Genomic DNA, 16,631 nt, shown 5'->3' on the forward strand with positions numbered 1-16,631 from the left:
GACGGAGTGTTTGCGACTACATTTTCGAGACATAATGAGAGGCTCACAGTAGCCTCAGAGTAGTGAGTGTGCGAGTCTGAGTCAGCTTCCCCTATTACTTTAGGGTCCGCTGTGGACATAGGCGACTGAGTTATCGCCAACAATATTTCCCGACGTGTAAGTGCGGTTTACCTCTGAGGCCTTTGTGGACTACATTTCCCGACGTGCCACACGGCTCCGAGCAGAGGGCGGTGACAGCGGCGCGGAGGGCAGGCGGACTGCATCTCCCGGCGTGCCCAGCGGCGAGCGCTGGGCCGGAGCTGAGCCCAAGCGGCGCGGCCTGGAAGAGGCCGGAGGCCGGGGGAGGCGGCGGCGACAGCGGCAGCCCGGGCAGCCCGAGCCCCGCGGCCTGGGCCTGCGCTCGGCGCCATGAGCGGCGGCGCTCCTTCGACGGGCGTCTCTGTGGGCTCGGGCCGGCCGCGGACCAGCTCTTTCGCGGAGCCAGGCGGCGGAGGCGGCGGCGGTGGTGGCGGCCCTGGGGGCTCGGCCTCCGGTCCGGGCGGCAGCAGCGGCGGGAAAGCGTCAGTCGGAGCCATGGGTGGGGGCGTGGGGGCCTCGAGCTCCGGGGGTGGTCCCAGCGGCAGCGGCGGTGGAGGCAGCGGCGGCCCCAGCGCGGGCACGAGCTTCCCGCCGCCCGGAGTGAAGCTGGGCCGTAAGTATTAGCGGCGTCCCTGGTGGATGGAGATCAGGGTTCCTGAAACCCCTCAGTCATCGATCAGGTTCTTCCATATGCCTAGATAAGAGCTCGAGGTCACTGCCTCCGAAAAACTGGGATCTGAGATCTCCCTCTCCCAGAAAAGGATTTCGGGGGGGGGGGGTTACCGTCACTTGGAGTTTAGGGTTAGAGTTAGTAACCCTCAAAGAAACAAGGGTCACAGGTTCCTGTTTTTCCATTACCGAAGTCTTGGGGTTTTGAGGCTTGAAAACAGGGATCTGACGTTGCCCTGCATTAGATAACAGGATCAGGGGTCATCGCGGCTGGCTTACAAATGGGACTCAAGGGTTATTGTTCCCAAAGAGAACAAGAATAAAGTCACCACTTAAAGGGGGGGGGGGGAGATCTGAATTTGCTTATCTTTAGAAGTTGGGGATTTGGAGAGCATATTACTTAGAAGCAGGGATTTAGGATTATTGTGTCTCCGAAGAACAGGGCTACAGCTTTCCAAACCTGGTACCCAGGTCATCTTCCCCTTTAAAACACAAGACCTGATCTCATTTTCTGTTCATTATATCTGTATTCCCAATGGTGGAAATTAATGGTTGCTGTTTCTTAGAAATAAGGACAAGTTGGGAGTCAGCCTACCCTTCACACCAAGTAATAGCTACTGTTCTTTAAAAGACATGGTTTGGTGGGTCTCCTTTCACAAAAATGGAATGGGCGTAGGGAAGTGTCACAGTTCTCCATTGATGTGGATCTGGGTTATACCCCTTTTATTCTGAGGTGTGGTGTTCTTGGCTCTGGGAAAATAGCTGTATAGGATGATCTCTTTCAAAAGAAGGTGTAAATTGGCCGCTCAACATGGATTTGACTCATCAGTGACCCCTTTTCATTGGGAAACCTTTTATCAGTTTCCTGAAGAAAAAGGGTTACTACCCCAAAGAATGCCACGATGATTTGCTGCTCTTCAGAGACTAGAACTGGGAATTATAATTTTCCTATGAAGGACTGAAGCTGGGTTAGCCCCCTGATCATAGAGATCAGGTTCACCAGTCTCACAATTTAGTGTGTATCCATACCTGACCACTCACATACAGAAAGGGGTCTGGGGCTTGACCACACCGATGAGATCAGGTCAGTGCCTTCTCTAACCTCAAAGTACTTGGGTAAGGGCTAACTGTCCCCAGAAAGTGAGTCAGGGCACTAGCACTTAACGCTAGGAGGAGTCATTTATTTCTGTCACTAAAAACGAGTGGTGAAGTTACGAGCTCCACCAGGGAGGACGTAGAGGTCACTCTCCCTTGAGCTGTGAGAAAGGTTAGTGCATTCCTAAAGTAGAAGTACCTCAGGATTACTGCCCTCTTAGGTGGAGGAGGTTAGGTCAGGCTTTCCCAGTCAGGGGCCAGAGGACAGTGAGCTCGGATGGATTCAACATCTGGGAGTGTCATTGTCTCCTCAGACCAAGAGGACCCAATGGTTTGTTGCTTACTAGAAGTGGAGAGTAGGGATCAATAAGAGGTTTAGGTGTCAGTATCTTCCTATATGGGAGGAGGGGCAAGGAATAAGGGGTAGAGAGGCCCCAGAAAACTTCTATAGAGATCCCCCCACCCCACAGCCCCAGGATGGGGGTTGGCCAGAGGAGAAAGGTCAGTGGATTTTGTGTCTCCTTTGTTCCCCAGGTGACAGCGGGAAGGTGACCACAGTGGTAGCCACTCTAGGCCAAGGCCCAGAGCGCTCTCAGGAGGTGGCTTACACAGACATCAAAGTGATTGGCAATGGCTCATTTGGGGTCGTATACCAGGCACGGCTGGCAGAGACCAGGGAACTGGTAGCCATCAAGAAGGTTCTCCAGGACAAGAGGTTCAAGGTAGCTTGAGGGGAATGGGGATGTGGAGGCTTAACTGGTTATGACTGGTGAGAGCCCAGCAAGGGGATCTGAGCATGGGCCAGAGGAGAGGAGAGAAAGAGGGGAGTGAGTTTTGTGGCAGATGGATGTAGGTTCTGGGAAAGGCCAGAGCTGAAAGTTCAATGGGCTTTTGCTCTTTATAAGTGTTTTTTTGGAAGTTTTTTTTTAGTTTACATAGAGATTGTGTGGAGGTGTAGGTACTGTTGTTCTTTTTATTTTAATTAGGCTGAAACTGGAAACTGAGACTCAGATAAGAGAATTGCGGGAGATCAAGACTATATTCTTACTCTTAAGCACTCCATCTTAATCACTAAGTAAGCTTCTACTCAGAGGAGAAAAGGAAGCTGGTGGCACTGATAAGTGCCTTTGCAAAGGTCTCACTCTGCCCCTAGGTGCTTGGCAAGTGCAGGGTGGAATCCAGTTTGCCCAGTGCTCACCAAACCATGCGCCTTGGTGTGGGGCTCTGTCCTTTTGAAAAAGGGGTGTCCGTTCATACAGAGGTGCCTCAGGGAATGAGAAGGAGATGGAGGAGTGGCAGTTGAGGGATAGTTGGTGTATGAAGGACAGCATTTTGGAGGCTAGGCTAGTCTGAATGTAGGAGAAGTGAGCCTAGGCTGGGAGGGAAACAGGTCAGGCCCTGGATCTTGAGAGTGGGTAGTGTCAGGGGCAGGAGGATCCAGGTTGTCAGTCAGAGTGTGATTAGTGTTGAGTCCCAGAAAAGAGATGGGTCTGAGGATGGGGAGTTTTGAGGTCCCAGAAGGGAACAGAGAATAGGGAAGAAGACTGAGGCTGGGTCCTCTTTGGGAAGATGAGAATTGGAAGCCTGGAGTCTCCAACTCAGGATCCAAGCCAGGGCTCGAGGGCTCAGACACATCCAGGGGACTGATTGGAGTGGGGACTAGGGTGAATTAGATGGCCACTGCTCCTCTGTTGTTGTGTGTGCCATGCAAGGAGGCAGACCTCATGCAGCCACATTGTCTTAATTTTTCAAGAGAAGCAGAAAAACGGGGTTTATACGTGAAGTCATCTGAATTTTCAAATATCAACAGTAAATTGAACACTTAAAACAGTGGGCTGAAGAAGGCACATCTGTGGTCTGGGTTTAGCCCATAGGCCTCCAGCTTGTGTGTGAGGGAGACGAGTTGGGGGGGTGAGTAATTAGGGGCTTCCCCAGGGGGGCTTGGGAGCCTGGACACAGTAAATAAATGCCCAGCTCTGTTGGCAGGAATGGGAGTGTAGGGCTGTGGTGAAGTACGCTAAGGAGGGAAGGCAAAGAGAGCTGGTGATTTTCTGAGGCTCTCTCCCTTTACCCCCAAGAACCGAGAACTGCAGATTATGCGGAAGCTGGACCACTGCAATATCGTGAGGCTGAGATACTTTTTCTACTCCAGTGGGGAGAAGGTGAGACCTTGGGGGTGGGGGAATCCTTCACCTTAACCTGTTTTCCTTTTTGCCTTTCCCATGACTACCAGTGTTTCCCCCATTTTCCCCAGACCTTCCCTCCCTCTTTCCTGTTCTTTCTTCACAATGCCTCACACCTGTCTTTTGCTCTATACAGAAAGACGAACTTTATCTGAATCTAGTGCTGGAATACGTACCCGAGACGGTGTACCGGGTGGCCCGCCATTTCACCAAGGCCAAATTGACCATCCCTATCATCTATGTCAAGGTGGGCAGGCAGGCAGGTGGGCAGGCGGGCAGGCTGCTGGGGCCCAGGCCCACAAAGCAGGAACTCTGGACCCTCCTGCCTTCTGTGGGTTCCTTTGTTCTCCAAGTTTATGTTGGTCTGTGGAGGCCTTGTGCTTCCTGCCCTTGTCCTAGAGACGGAGCTTGCCAAGTACAGGGCAGCCCGACCTGATGCTTGACTGAATCAGGGAGGCAGGCTTACCAGGGCTGGGGAGGCTGTAAGGTACCTGCTTGGGTCTTTACTGGGAGCCCAGTGACACCAGTGGTGTTGGAAGAAGTAGCTCAGAATTGGCTTCTGGTGGCAGAGAATACAGGGGGTGGGACACAGTGAAGTCTCAGGGAGGAGTGGGAGGAGGCAGGGTCGGAGGGCGGTTAGTGTCTACAGAGCCAGGAAAGCAGGCACCTTCATCCATCGTCTCTGCTGTTCATTCCCTAGTGCCTGGTGCTGAGAGCCCTGGGTGTTTCTGTCCCTCAGCAGGTGTTTGAATGAATGAATGCATGCGCAAGCCTAGAGACCCTGTGGAGAAGAGGCTGGGGCAGCTTGCTGCTTTGGGAGGAGGTGGTTGGGTCCAGGTTTGCTTGAGGTTGCTAGGGGCCCAGTTGCTCCTCTTGGTGAGCCACGGGGTCCTGCCAGTGGTTGGTTCTGTGGGACTTCGCTTCCCAGGAGGGGAGTTTTCTGTCCTGTGGCTGCCTATGTGTCAAGCCCAGCAATGAGCAATTTCAGAGGCCCAGTTGATTAAGATGCAGGCCTTGCCTCTCTTGAAGCCTCTCAATTTAACTATAAAACTGCTAGCAACTGCTTCTCTAGAAGGAACACACGGAATTCTGGAAACACAGAAGGCTCCAGCCCTGCCTGCTCTGGGGCAAGAGGGATCAAGAAAGGCTTCTGGGAGGAGACCAGGCACAGGGTGAGGAAGTGGTACCTCTGGCTAAGGGCAGCAAGAACAGAGAAGGAGGGGGCTCAGGAAGCAGGTTTGAGCAGTTACTACTTGCCAGGCCCTGTGAGGCACTGATGGAAACACAAAGATCACTCACTGCTCTCTTGGCACGTAGGTTCTAGTCAGTCAGTGGGAGAGTGGCAGGGAAATGCAGCTGGAGAGGGGCTGCTTGTGGGTGGTTTGACTGGTGGGTAAAGGAGGCTGAGCCCTTCTTCCAGCCAATCACTTTGGGTGAGCTGAGTGCCAAGGCCTCCCTCGTGTCTTTGGCTTACCAGGCTTCTGCTGAGGTGTGGGACTGAAGCGGTCGGTAGTTCTTACGGTGTGGACCAGCACCAGCACTGAGAGTTGTTGCAAAAGCTCCGTCCTGAACTTACTGAATCAGAAACTGGGAGTAGGGCACAAGAGTCCTTTTTTTTTTTTTTAATTTTTTATTTGTATTTAGACAAAGGGGGAGGGAGGGAGAAAGAGAGGCAGAGAAACATCAATGTGTGGTTGCTTCTCGCGCACCCCCCAACTGGAAACTTGGCCTATAACCCAGGCATGTGCCCTGACTGGGAATCGATCCAGTGACCCTTTGGTTCGCAGGCTTCCACTCTATGCACTGAGCCACACCAGCCAGGGCAGGAATCCTATTTTAATAAGGCCTCTAAGTGATTCTGATGCACATGAAAGTATGAGAACAAGGGGTGTGGAAGAGTTTTCAAATTGGAGCGAGGGCCTGGAAGTGCTCTTCAGACTAAGAGAGTGGCATGCTGTGGGGAGAGCTAGGCTGGAGTTCTGTCCCCTGCCTGTCCCAGGTGTACATGTACCAGCTCTTCCGGAGCTTGGCCTACATCCACTCCCAGGGCGTGTGTCACCGTGACATCAAGCCTCAGAACCTCCTGGTGGACCCTGACACTGCCGTCCTTAAACTCTGTGATTTTGGCAGGTGAGCCTGACCTGGGGTATGCTGGGCTGTTGACAGGGTGAGGAGGGGCCCTAACTCTTGCCTTGTGTTTACTCCTGCCCACCTCTTCCCACAGTGCAAAGCAGCTGGTCCGGGGGGAGCCCAACGTCTCCTACATCTGTTCCCGCTACTATCGGGCCCCAGAGTTGATCTTTGGAGCCACTGATTATACCTCATCTATCGGTCAGACTTGTGGGAGGGTGGGGGTGGGGATGGCAATCATGGCAGTTTTTGAGTTCTGTGTGTCAGCCAGGCTTGCTGAGAAATGCTTAATGTTTATTCTTTTATGCAGTCCTCATGAATTTTGGAAGGTTCTGCTGTTGATTTAGGTACAGTCTCAGGTTTAGAGGGCTTAGGCCACCTGCCTGCAGTCACACTGCTGGGACTGGGCAGGGTTGGGCTTTGAAAGCTGACCTAACTCTAGAATCTGTGTTGGCTCTGGAACCTCCCAGTCAACCCTCACTTCTCCAGGGGGAAGGGTTGATTCTGACCTTGGGGGAATCTGAGGTGAGGCTGTCAGGGTGGGACCTGCCCATAGGGCTCTGTGTCCCTCCCTGTCGGTGGGGATAACAGTGCTACCTTCCAGGCCTGAGGAGAGGGCCTGAAGGATTTGGAAGAGAAAATGCTTCAGTGGTGTGCGGAAACTGCCTGGTCCTTAGGTGTGAACTTGTGTCACAGGTGTCGAGGTATAGACCAGGAAGGGGTGAGAGTACCAGGTCGCAGCTGTTCACCTGGACTGGAGAGTGCAGTGCAGTCAGGCAGACCTGGAGGTTCAAAATCAGGCTCCAGTATTCCTAAACTGTGTGACCTTGAGTAAGGCACTTCTCTGAGTTGAGACTATGGGCCTCTTGGCCCCTCTCAGGATGATCATAAGGGACAGAAGGGTTTGTGAGGGGACGGGCATGGTACTCCTGACCCTCCCCCATTCCCCTTCAGATGTGTGGTCAGCTGGCTGCGTACTGGCCGAGCTCCTCCTGGGCCAGCCCATCTTCCCTGGGGACAGTGGGGTAGACCAGCTGGTGGAGATCATCAAGGTGAGGGCAGGGCCTGGTGGGCAGGGGTGGGGCTGACTGATAGGAGTCTTGGCTCAGACCCCTCTTTTTCGTGCAGGTGCTGGGAACACCAACCCGGGAACAGATCCGAGAGATGAACCCTAACTACACGGAGTTCAAGTTCCCCCAGATTAAAGCTCACCCCTGGACAAAGGTGGGGCAAGGCTAGGGCCTTAGGCAGCATGGCCGAGGTCTCCATTGGAGACCAACTGGTCTGGGGATGTGGCAAAAGAGTCAAGGCTTGGACACCTGTCAGTGACTTTTGTCACATTTCAGTTAATGGAATTTCTAGGAATCTAGAAGTTGAGAACCCACAGTTGATTCCAGAGTCCTGTTTTTCTAGTGGGGAAACACAGCAGAGCCCCTACAGTCATGGGGCCTGGTGGGCTGTTTCACTGATACAAACTGAGCTCCCTGCAGTGGTTAGGCCTCAGTTTTCTCATTTGGGAAGTGGGTTTGGGGGAGGTGGGCAGTCATATTTGCTGCCAGCACTGAGGCAGTGAGGTGCAGGAGCATGCCAGTGCCCTGGGCCTCTCACCCTTGTGACTTCTGCCCTTCCTCACCAGGTGTTCAAATCTCGAACACCACCCGAGGCCATCGCACTCTGCTCCAGCCTACTGGAGTACACACCGTCCTCGAGGCTGTCTCCGCTGGAAGCCTGTGCCCACAGCTTCTTTGATGAACTGCGATGTCATGGAATCCAGCTCCCCAACAACCGCTCGCTTCCCCCTCTCTTCAATTTCAGCCCTGGTGGTGAGGGCACAGTCTGGGATCTGGAAAGCTGAGGGGGTGGGTGGCAAGGAAGGCCTGGGCATGGTAGAGGCCCCCACAATTTATGGAGCCCCAAACCTGACTCACCCATGCCTTGCGATCTCCTGTGCGAGGCTCTTTACAGTTGTTCCTTTGAAGTGTCTGGTGGCCACATGTGTTCGCCAAGAGCTGGGTCCCTATTCAGTGCCCTTTTCTAACCCCAACCGGGTATGCAGATGCCCTGCCCTGCCTTCTGACCAGGCAATGTGATTCCTCTCTCTAGAACTCTCCATCCAACCATCTCTCAATGCCATTCTCATCCCTCCTCACTTGAGGTCCCCAGCGGGCACTGCCACCCTCAACCCATCCTCACAAGGTAAGTCCAGGTAGAGCAGCATTTTTCAGTGGAGGGGGGTGCTCTTTTCACAGCCCCTGGGTTTCTGTAGGCACTTAAGGAATTGCTAATGGTTTGAAATACAGAAAACATTTTACAGCATGAGAATGGTCACTTGTGTTGGGCATTATCGCCTATGTTTGTGTTGAAATGCTAACTGGAAAGCCCAAGACGTTGGCTTACACAAACAGTTATTTGTTGCCCACATTTAAAAATTGGGGCCATTTCATGTACAAATCTAGATTTCCTGTTTCTCTTGGGGAGGAAAATCAGATGGGACGGCAGCCCTGCCTTTCCCCAGGGCTGAGTTCTAGTTGTCCCCTTTGAGGTGGGGCCTGGCTCTTTGGTGATTCACTCAGTGACCAACCTGGCCTCTTTTGGCATTTGAGTTTGCAACCCTGGACCTAAAATGACAGCTTTCAATTTCTGATGTAGCATCTCACACGGACTTCCTGCTTATGGGGGGTGGGGATTGAAAGGCAAAGGCTAACTGTCTGCTCCTCCTTCCTCCTCAGCTTTAAGTGAGGCTCAGACCAGCCCGGAATGGCAGCCAACCGATCCCACAGATCCCCTCACTAACTCCTCCTGAGGGCCCTGCCAACTACCCTTCTATCTGGGAGCCCCGAGTGGGGCTGGGAAGGGGGGCGTGGCTCCTGCTCTGGCTGAGCCCCTAGACTAGAGGGCAGAGGTAAATGAGTTCCTGTCCCCTCCTCCTGTCCCTCCCTCACCAGCCTCACCCCTGTGGTGGGCTTTTTAAGAGGATTTCAACTGGTTGTGGGGAGGGAAGAGAAGGAAGGATGGATGGGGTTGGGGGCATGAGGACCTTCTACCCCTTGGCCCCCTTCCCTTCCCCCAGGCCTCCACCTTCTCCAACCCATCCCCTCCTCCTGTGTCCCTTGTAAATAGAACCAGACCAGTCCATTTCTTCTTCCCTTCCCTGCCCACCCCCGCCCCCCGGGTGTAAATAGATTGTTATAATTTTTTTCTTAAAGAAAACGTCAATTCGCACCGTCCAACCTGGTTCCTCCCCCTCCCATAGCTGTGTCCCCTCCTGTCCTCTGCCCTAAGGTCTCCTCCTTCCTCTCCCCACCCTAGAGGGCCGGGGTAGGGGTGGTGGGGGGCTCCTGGGCTCCTGATGTCTTCGTAGTTTCCACAGTAAGGTTTGCCTGTGTACAGACCTCCGTTCAATAAATTATTGGCATGAAAACCTGCTTACGTCTGGCTGCCTGTTTCCCTGGAGGTGTGGGAGGTGCCCGGTGGGACAGGAGCAGGCTGTATCTCAGGCAGGGGTGGGGTAGAGTGAACCCAGGTTGGGCCATCTGAGGCCTGAATCTGGGCCCTGGCTCAGATGCCCAGCCTTCCCATGTGAGGATAAACAGGTCTGGCTTATATGCTGCAGAGGCCTGGGATGAGCCTGCCCCTGGACCCAGCATGAACTATCTGCTTCTACCCAGGGAGGGAGAGAACTGGGGACCAGAGAGGTCATGGCCACAGGGCATAAATGGCAAGAGTCAAGATTTGAACAAAAAGCTGTCTCAGTCCCTGCTGCCTACTGCTTCAAGGGTTTGGAGGACACAAAACTTAGCCTGATGTAGATTCAGTGGGCATGCATGGGGGCAGAGATGCTGTCCCCAAACACTAGCAGATCCCCAAGCCTTCATTTCCAGGTCTCAAACAGGGCACTTACCTGAGCCACCTTCTATGGATGCTGGGAAGCGACACTCCTGAGAGGCTAGTGCAGAGCCTGGCTTTTACCCTCACTTAGGAAATATGCTGGGCCAGGTGGTGGGGCCACTGGCAGAGTGAAACGGTGCCTCCTCCATGTGGTGCCAGCTGTGGGCCAGGGCAGAAGCCCCAGGGGAACAGTCTGGGGAGGAGCAACTGACAGGTGCTTTACTGGCCAAGAAAGACAGGAGTTTCAAACGTTGCAGAGGGAGTTCAAGGACCGTTGTGTGGCATTTGGGCTTTTGTATGCTCAGGCCAGCCCTAGGGGCCATCTCTATACTGCCCAAAGCAAACCCTGGCCTTCCCTGCTGAACACTGTCTAGGTATCACCTTTTTTTGTGTCATGAAGATATAAAGCAAGTGGACTAGGGTAGGGGAAGAAGGCTGGTCTGGGCAAGAGGCAGGCCTTGGGGCTCCTAGAGACCCCTTCCCCATTGCTCACATCTGGTCAGCCATGAGGTCACCATCCCTTACTCTTCCACCCCCTCAGCCTCTGCCCAGCTCTGGCCTGTTCTCTCCTTCCTGGACCATCTTCAGTCTCCTCCAACACCCCACCTTGACTGCAGGGAGCCCAAACCCCCATTTAGGACCCACCCTTTCTCACACTGCCCCACTTAGCCCAGCTCTGAAGGCCTTCTGAGGTCTAGCCCTCCCTCCCAGACACACAGCCACGGCCCTGCCTCATTCTGCCTCACCTGCAAGAGTACCTGGATCTGCAGAGGCCTGGGAGGAGCCTGCCCATGGACCTGACCTGCCGTATATCATGTTTAGAGACAGAAGGATTGTCACATAAAGGAATCTGGAAAGGCTGGGGATTCCTTTCTGCCCCCAAGACTTGATCTTTTGAAAGACCCCTCAAACACCAACTTCTCTGTGACACCAGCTCACCTTTCCTCCAGTTACAATGAACCCCCTGAGCCCCTACCTCCACAAAGGTTTCACTCGTTCTGGACATAGACTGAAGGGATGGGCTTGGTGGAAGTCTCAGCAATGCCTCTGCCTAGCTGTGGGACCTTGAGCAAGTCTGCCCATTTTCTTGGCTGTACAATAGGGGTAATTCTTAGATCTCCTCACGGGCCCATCGGGATCACAGTGGTAACTGCGGTGCCTGCCACGGCAAGGGAGTCAAATGTTCGCTGTTATTGTAATTGTGAATAACTGGACAGTCTCCAAGTATACTAAGAACTCACCCTCCATGCTGTCTGCCTGGAAAGTTCTCCTAGCAAATTCCTATCTCCTCTGTAAGTCTCTGACTCCTGACCTCCCACCACCCAGCTTTGTTCCCTGTTCTGGGGCCCACTGTCCATGTGCATGCCTACCGCAACCCTGAGGAACCCAGACCTGCAATTGGTCTGCCCTTGGGCAGGGTGGAGGCCTGACTCATCTCTAGCCCCAAGCATTGCCCAGCACTCAGGAAGGACATCCCAGATGAAAGAGTCAGCGAAGCACTTAGTAAGGCCATCTGTACTTGCGTGTGTTCCTCCTACCACACTGCAGGCATCCTAGGCAGAGCCTGAGTCTGACTCATTCCTGGGTCTCCAGTATCACATCTTCAACTGAGCACCCCCTGGGAACCTAGAGCTTTCCTTTCACATTGTTAAAAATGAGATTAAGGAAGCCCAGACAAGTCAAATGTGTTCCTCCTGGGCAGAGCTGAGTCCTGGGTGCTGAGAATCCAAGGAAGCCTTGGGCTATGGGAACAGCGGAGGACCTGAAGACATAATGGGCACGTATCTGAGCACACAGCCCAGGCTCAAACAAGGTGACCTGATGTTGCTGGGCAGCAGGGTCACACAAAGAACCCTGGCAAACCCTGCTTTGTGGGTGACCTGGGACAGATCCTATCACGTCCCAGGGCTTCAATTTCCCTTCAGGCAGAGAAAGGCGACAAGAGAAACCTGGCAGGGCTGTTCTGAGGAGTTAGTGGGTAAGAGGCCAGGGTGGATCCTGGCACCCACTGGGTGCCAGAGTGGCTTGCTGGGGGGTGGTCCCCTTCCTCCCCAGAGGTGTTCATACTTGCTGTTGCAACCAAACTGTTTTATTATTGCTCTTCGTGGTGTCACACGAAGGCCGTGTCCAATTGCAACAGCCCGCTCGCTTCGCTGGCTCCCAGTGCTGCCTGGCACAGCTGCAGTGTGTCCTCAAGTGCCAGTGGCTGGGATGTCTCGATGATGGCGATGGTCTCCCCAAGTTCAGTGCACATGATAGTCTGCTGAGGCTGGGGGGCTGGGGATGGGGCTGGAGGTGGTGATCTGGGCTGCAGGGTCATTGTCCGGGCGCGGGCATGGACCCGCTGATGCAGGCGCAGGCCTGCCATGGCACGGAACCAGCGGCCGCATGTCCCACAGTAGTAGGGGCTCTTGTTGTAGAGGCCAGTGATGGGGAGGCGGGGGGCACGAGCGAAGGCCACTGGCCGCAGGTGCAGCCTCCGGTGCTGCTGCAGGTTGGAGCTCTGTGTAAACCGTTTGCCACAGTCTAGACATTGGTAGGGACGCACACCTGTGTGGGTCAGTTGGTGGCGGCTGAGATTGGCCAGAGAAGCAAAGGTCTTGCCACAGGAGTGGCACTGGAAGGGCCTTTCGCCCGTGTGTGTCCGTAGGTGGTTGTGCACATGGACTAGCTTCTTGAAGCCCTTGCCGCAAACCCCGCAGCAGTGTCGCCGCTCAGGGGGCCCGTGGACCGTGCGCCGGTGCCGGGAAAGGCGGGAGGCTGAGGCGAAGGACTTGGAGCACTGTGGACAGGGCAGCTGGGCAGGCGGGGTAGGGGGCGGTGGCGGGGGCAGGGGCTCAGCTGGAGCTAGGGAGGCTGCTGTGGTGGCGGGAGGCGCCCCGCTCTTGCCGGCGTGGGTGCGCCTATGGTAGAGAAACTTGGTCATGTTGCTGAATGTCTTGCCACAGCGGCACCGATGCAATGGGTTGGCGGTGTGGGCCCGCCGGTGGGCCACCAATGTGAGTTCTGTGCTGAAGCCACGACCACAGTCCACACAGAGATAGCGGGCTTCCCCACGGTGCAGCCGCAGGTGCTGCTCCAGGGAGGATGCTTTCTTGAAGACCTTGAAGCAGGTGGTACACTCGTGTGTGCCACCAACATGGGCCCGCCCATGAGCCAGCAGCCGGTTTGCTGAGCTGAAGCAGCGCTGGCACTGGCTGCAGCTGAAGGGATGGGTTGTTGACCCTGGGCCATGGGATGCCCGCCGGTGTCGCCGGCGTGCCCCTGCTGAGGTCCAGTGTTGGTGATAATCCCCACAGCTCTGGGCCTGGCTGGCTGTGGACTTGTTGCCTTCTATAGCATCATCACCAACCTCTGCTGTCAACCCTTCCTCCTCTGTTTCATCATCTTCTTCATCCTCCTCATCTTCCTCTAGGCCATTGCATTCCTCTTTCTCTAGGGAATCAAAGTGGGTTCCCTGATGCTCCAAGAACTCCTCAGGGGTGGCACAGAGGGTACAGCACTCAGGACACTCGTAGGGCTCCATCTTGACTCCAGGTGGATCAGGGGGTGGAGGTGGTGGTGCTGGAGGAGGGGGAGGTGGTGGCACTGGTGGTCCAGCTGCTGCAGTAGAAAGGTGCTGGGCCTTCCGATGAGCCACCCACAACTCAGGTGAGGGGAACAGCTCCTGGCAGTCCCCACACTGGTACTGGATCTGGCTTGTAGACTCCTGGAGGTGGGTGTCCTGGTGGGCCAGGAGCTCACCATGGGAGAGGATGAGCTGGCTGCATTCGCCACACTGGAAAGGCCCATCCTCAGTACCTGGCACTAGTTCCGGCTCCAGGCCAGCATCCTGGGTGGTCAGCGCCTCCTCCTCTGTGACAATGGGTACATGCTGCTCCTGGTGTGAGATGACTTCCTCCAGTGTGTTGTAGAGGTTGCCACACTCAGAGCACATGAATTGGTGGTGCTGGAAAAAGAGGGATGAGGCAAGGGCCTCTCCAGGTTTCATCTCAGCCACCTCTGCTGACATCTCTGTCATCTCCCTGAACACTGGTATCGGCATCTCCATTGCCTCTGGTGACATCTGTGTTGACATCTCGGCCATGTCAGCCACCTCAGCCACCATGTCTGCCATTGTGGGGAAGGCAGTACCTGGAGAAGGAAGGGAGCTAGTGAGACACCAGGAATCTAAGAGAAGAGGGGACATCTCAGGAATTCCCTTGCCCATCTTGTTGCTCACTAGTTTCTGTCAGTCACTGAGTCTAGATTCAGTGTTTATGCCTCAGTCTTCAATAAGCCTGTGAGTCTGAAGCTGACACACGTCCCATGACACCCAGACATCTGCAGGAGAGAGACAGCCCTCCTCTGCCTGGCCTCTGATGCTGCCCTCCTTACCCAGAGGGCCAGCCACACCACTTCGGAGAATACATGTCTTTTTGGGCCTCTTGGCCTTTGCCTGTGCAGTTCCTTCTCTCTGCAGCACCTTTCCTCCTTCTGCATGGAGACACAGAGATGCAGCAAAGCCAACAGATTAAGAGCTCAGACCCTGGAACCAGACTGCTCTTGGCTTGAGTCTGAGCTCCACCACTTGCTTCCTCTCCCTCAGACTGTTTTCGCACTTGAGAAATGGGGCTAAAAGTAGTACTGATCACAAAGTCCCTGGTACTTGATAAAGGCTAGACAAAACCACTTGTAGTCATCCAGAAATGCTTTTGGACCCTAGGTCCTGATGCTGCTATTTATTCTTCTGCCAAGGAAGTTCTCTCCTCCTCTTGTCTAGCAAACCCCTCCCCAGCATTTCCTTTGTGAAGGCTTTTCTGACATGTTTACAGTCTCAAGCTGGTGGCCACTCCCCTCCTCCTCAGGGTTCCTATGGCATCCAGTGCCACCTCTGTCATAGCAATTATCATGAACTTGGGATGAAGTTTCTGTGCTCCCCACTGAGCTTGTAGGCAAGAGGGTCTGATTCATTATAGGACTGTTGTCACCAACATAACCACAGACCAGGGACAGGGATTTTAACTATTGCCCTTTTCTCTATTGCCCCATCTCTAGATGTGTGGGCTCAATCCAACCCAGGTCCCTTCAGCAAATGACTGCTCCCCCGAACCTCACAAGCGTAGGAGTAAACTTCCCAAATTCAATTTCCATCTTCTCTATCTCTTCTTCAACTCATCTGTTAGTGCCAGAAGGCTGGTAGAATTCAGTTTACAGCCTGGCACATAAAAGTTGCTCATATTAAGCTCCCAGAGGGCAAAGATTTTTAGTGTGTTCATCAATGATATATTTTCAGTACCAAGAACAATGCTTGGCACGAAATAGGCACTGAGTAGATATTTAGTGAATGAATAATGCTCCCTCCGGAAAGGGAGGCCCAGAGCGTTTAACTGTGCCCCTGGACCTTCTACCTCTCCCACCAGACCAATTCTCCTATTAGACTGTAATTCCCACAATAGCAGCCCAGCACAGGGTCCTGCTCCCAGTTTACACCCAATAAATGCACCTTGAGTAAATAATTCACTAAAAGCCCAGAAACTAGACTTCCCTTAACTCCCTAATTTTTTAGTCGACAGGGCCATGCACACAATAGCCATTCAATAAAGGATCTTTCTGGAAGTAGTCAAGCAAGGGCCCGAGAGTTCAATTTTTCCTTGTATACAGCCTCATTACAAACAGAGAACTCCTCTAGGATGAGGCCCAGCGCCTGACGTGAAGCTTACGCAAAACAGGCACCCAGGAAATGACCCTCTAGAAGGTAGCCCAAGAGACCTAACATTTGGACTTCCTCGTTTACATTCCCCGCTTACCAATTTTGGACTGCAAACTATTGGGGGAGGAATGGGAACTTTCTATACAGTGGGTCACAAGTCCTTCCACGAAAGAACTCACTAGGGGCCTGGAAGTTCAACTTTTGCGCTGCACCGCTACACAGCCCTTTTGCTTTGACCAGATATATCAACTCCATAAGCCAAGAGTTCCCTGCAAGGAATCGGGGAACGGCGAGCTCAAGCGCTGGGTCCTGCACACCGCGATAGCTCAATGCTCCAGAGCACATAGGAAGGAGTGCTCTCCTTCCACTCCCGCCATAGCGTAGGCCCCAAAGCTCTTTGATCCCTGGTGTCCCCTTCGTTCTCCCTCCACTCTCTCCGTTCCTCTAGCGCTCTCTTCCCCCGCCCGCCCTGCGGCGCCCCTCACCCGTTTCTCTTCACTCCAGCAGACCCCGCCGCTCTTGACACCGACCCTCTGCTCCCGATGTGCGGCACCCCTCACTATCCACACCTCCCATTGGGCGGCACCCTCATCTCTGGTGGCCAATCAGAGCCGGCAGCGTAGGGCAAGCGCCCTTGAGCCTGCGTATTGAAGCTCAGGCGGGGCTCGGTGAGTTTCTCCACGCACACAACTGTGCCTTGTGGGCCGGGCTCCGGGCTTGGAGAAGCGCTTGCGCAGTGCTTCTGGGTGCTTCTCTGCCAAGTCCGAAAGTTGAGTGGAGAGGAGCGGATAGGCACCATTGGAAAGTGAGGGCTCTCGGAGTGGACTGGGCGGCGGGAGCACTTGACAGAGGTGTCATTTCATAGCTGAAGAGACTGAGCATCTCTTGAGAGTTCA

The 16,631-nt window shown here is 54.2% G+C and overlaps 2 protein-coding genes across 3 annotated transcripts; one reads left to right on the forward strand and one right to left on the reverse strand.

The window, feature by feature from the left end:
* The first annotated feature begins 261 nt into the window (after positions 1 to 261).
* GSK3A (glycogen synthase kinase 3 alpha) lies at positions 262 to 9,581 on the forward strand. Of its 2 annotated transcripts, none has more exons than XM_045838241.1 (11): positions 262 to 691; positions 2,377 to 2,564; positions 3,921 to 4,004; positions 4,162 to 4,272; positions 6,073 to 6,155; positions 6,250 to 6,356; positions 7,110 to 7,207; positions 7,284 to 7,379; positions 7,792 to 7,978; positions 8,259 to 8,351; positions 8,885 to 9,581. In XM_045838241.1, exons 1-11 carry the CDS (start codon positions 409 to 411, stop codon positions 8,956 to 8,958), a joined length of 1,404 nt encoding a protein of 467 aa, XP_045694197.1. In that variant the 5' UTR covers positions 262 to 408; the 3' UTR covers positions 8,959 to 9,581. The 2 variants fall into 2 exon arrangements, with proteins under 2 accessions (XP_045694197.1, XP_045694196.1); XM_045838240.1 differs by having other exon boundaries at positions 263 to 691; positions 6,025 to 6,155.
* ZNF526 (zinc finger protein 526) lies at positions 9,227 to 16,308 on the reverse strand. The gene is made up of 2 exons (XM_045838239.1): positions 16,221 to 16,308; positions 9,227 to 14,177 (listed from the first exon to the last, which is right to left on the reverse strand). The coding sequence occupies exon 2, from the start codon at positions 14,158 to 14,160 to the stop codon at positions 12,154 to 12,156; it is 2,007 nt and encodes a 668-aa protein (XP_045694195.1). The 5' UTR covers positions 14,161 to 14,177; positions 16,221 to 16,308; the 3' UTR covers positions 9,227 to 12,153.
* Between the last annotated feature and the right edge of the window lie 323 nt (positions 16,309 to 16,631).

This window comes from Phyllostomus hastatus, unplaced genomic scaffold, assembly GCF_019186645.2.
Source record: "Phyllostomus hastatus isolate PE091 unplaced genomic scaffold, TTU_PhHast_1.1 phas_contig_277, whole genome shotgun sequence".
In the NCBI taxonomy this organism is placed as follows: domain Eukaryota; kingdom Metazoa; phylum Chordata; class Mammalia; order Chiroptera; family Phyllostomidae; genus Phyllostomus; species Phyllostomus hastatus.

Excerpts from the sequence above, each read along its gene's own strand:
- GSK3A (XM_045838240.1), top strand. The coding sequence starts at position 409 with ATGAGCGGCGGCGCTCCTTCGACGGGCGTCTCTGTGGGCTCGGGCCGG. Across the intron at positions 692-2,376 it reads GCCCGGAGTGAAGCTGGGCC|GTGACAGCGGGAAGGTGACC; the intron begins GTAAGTATTAGC and ends TTTGTTCCCCAG. Across the intron at positions 7,208-7,283 it reads AGCTGGTGGAGATCATCAAG|GTGCTGGGAACACCAACCCG; the intron begins GTGAGGGCAGGG and ends TTTTTCGTGCAG.
- ZNF526 (XM_045838239.1), bottom strand. The coding sequence starts at position 14,160 with ATGGCAGACATGGTGGCTGAGGTGGCTGACATGGCCGAGATGTCAACA.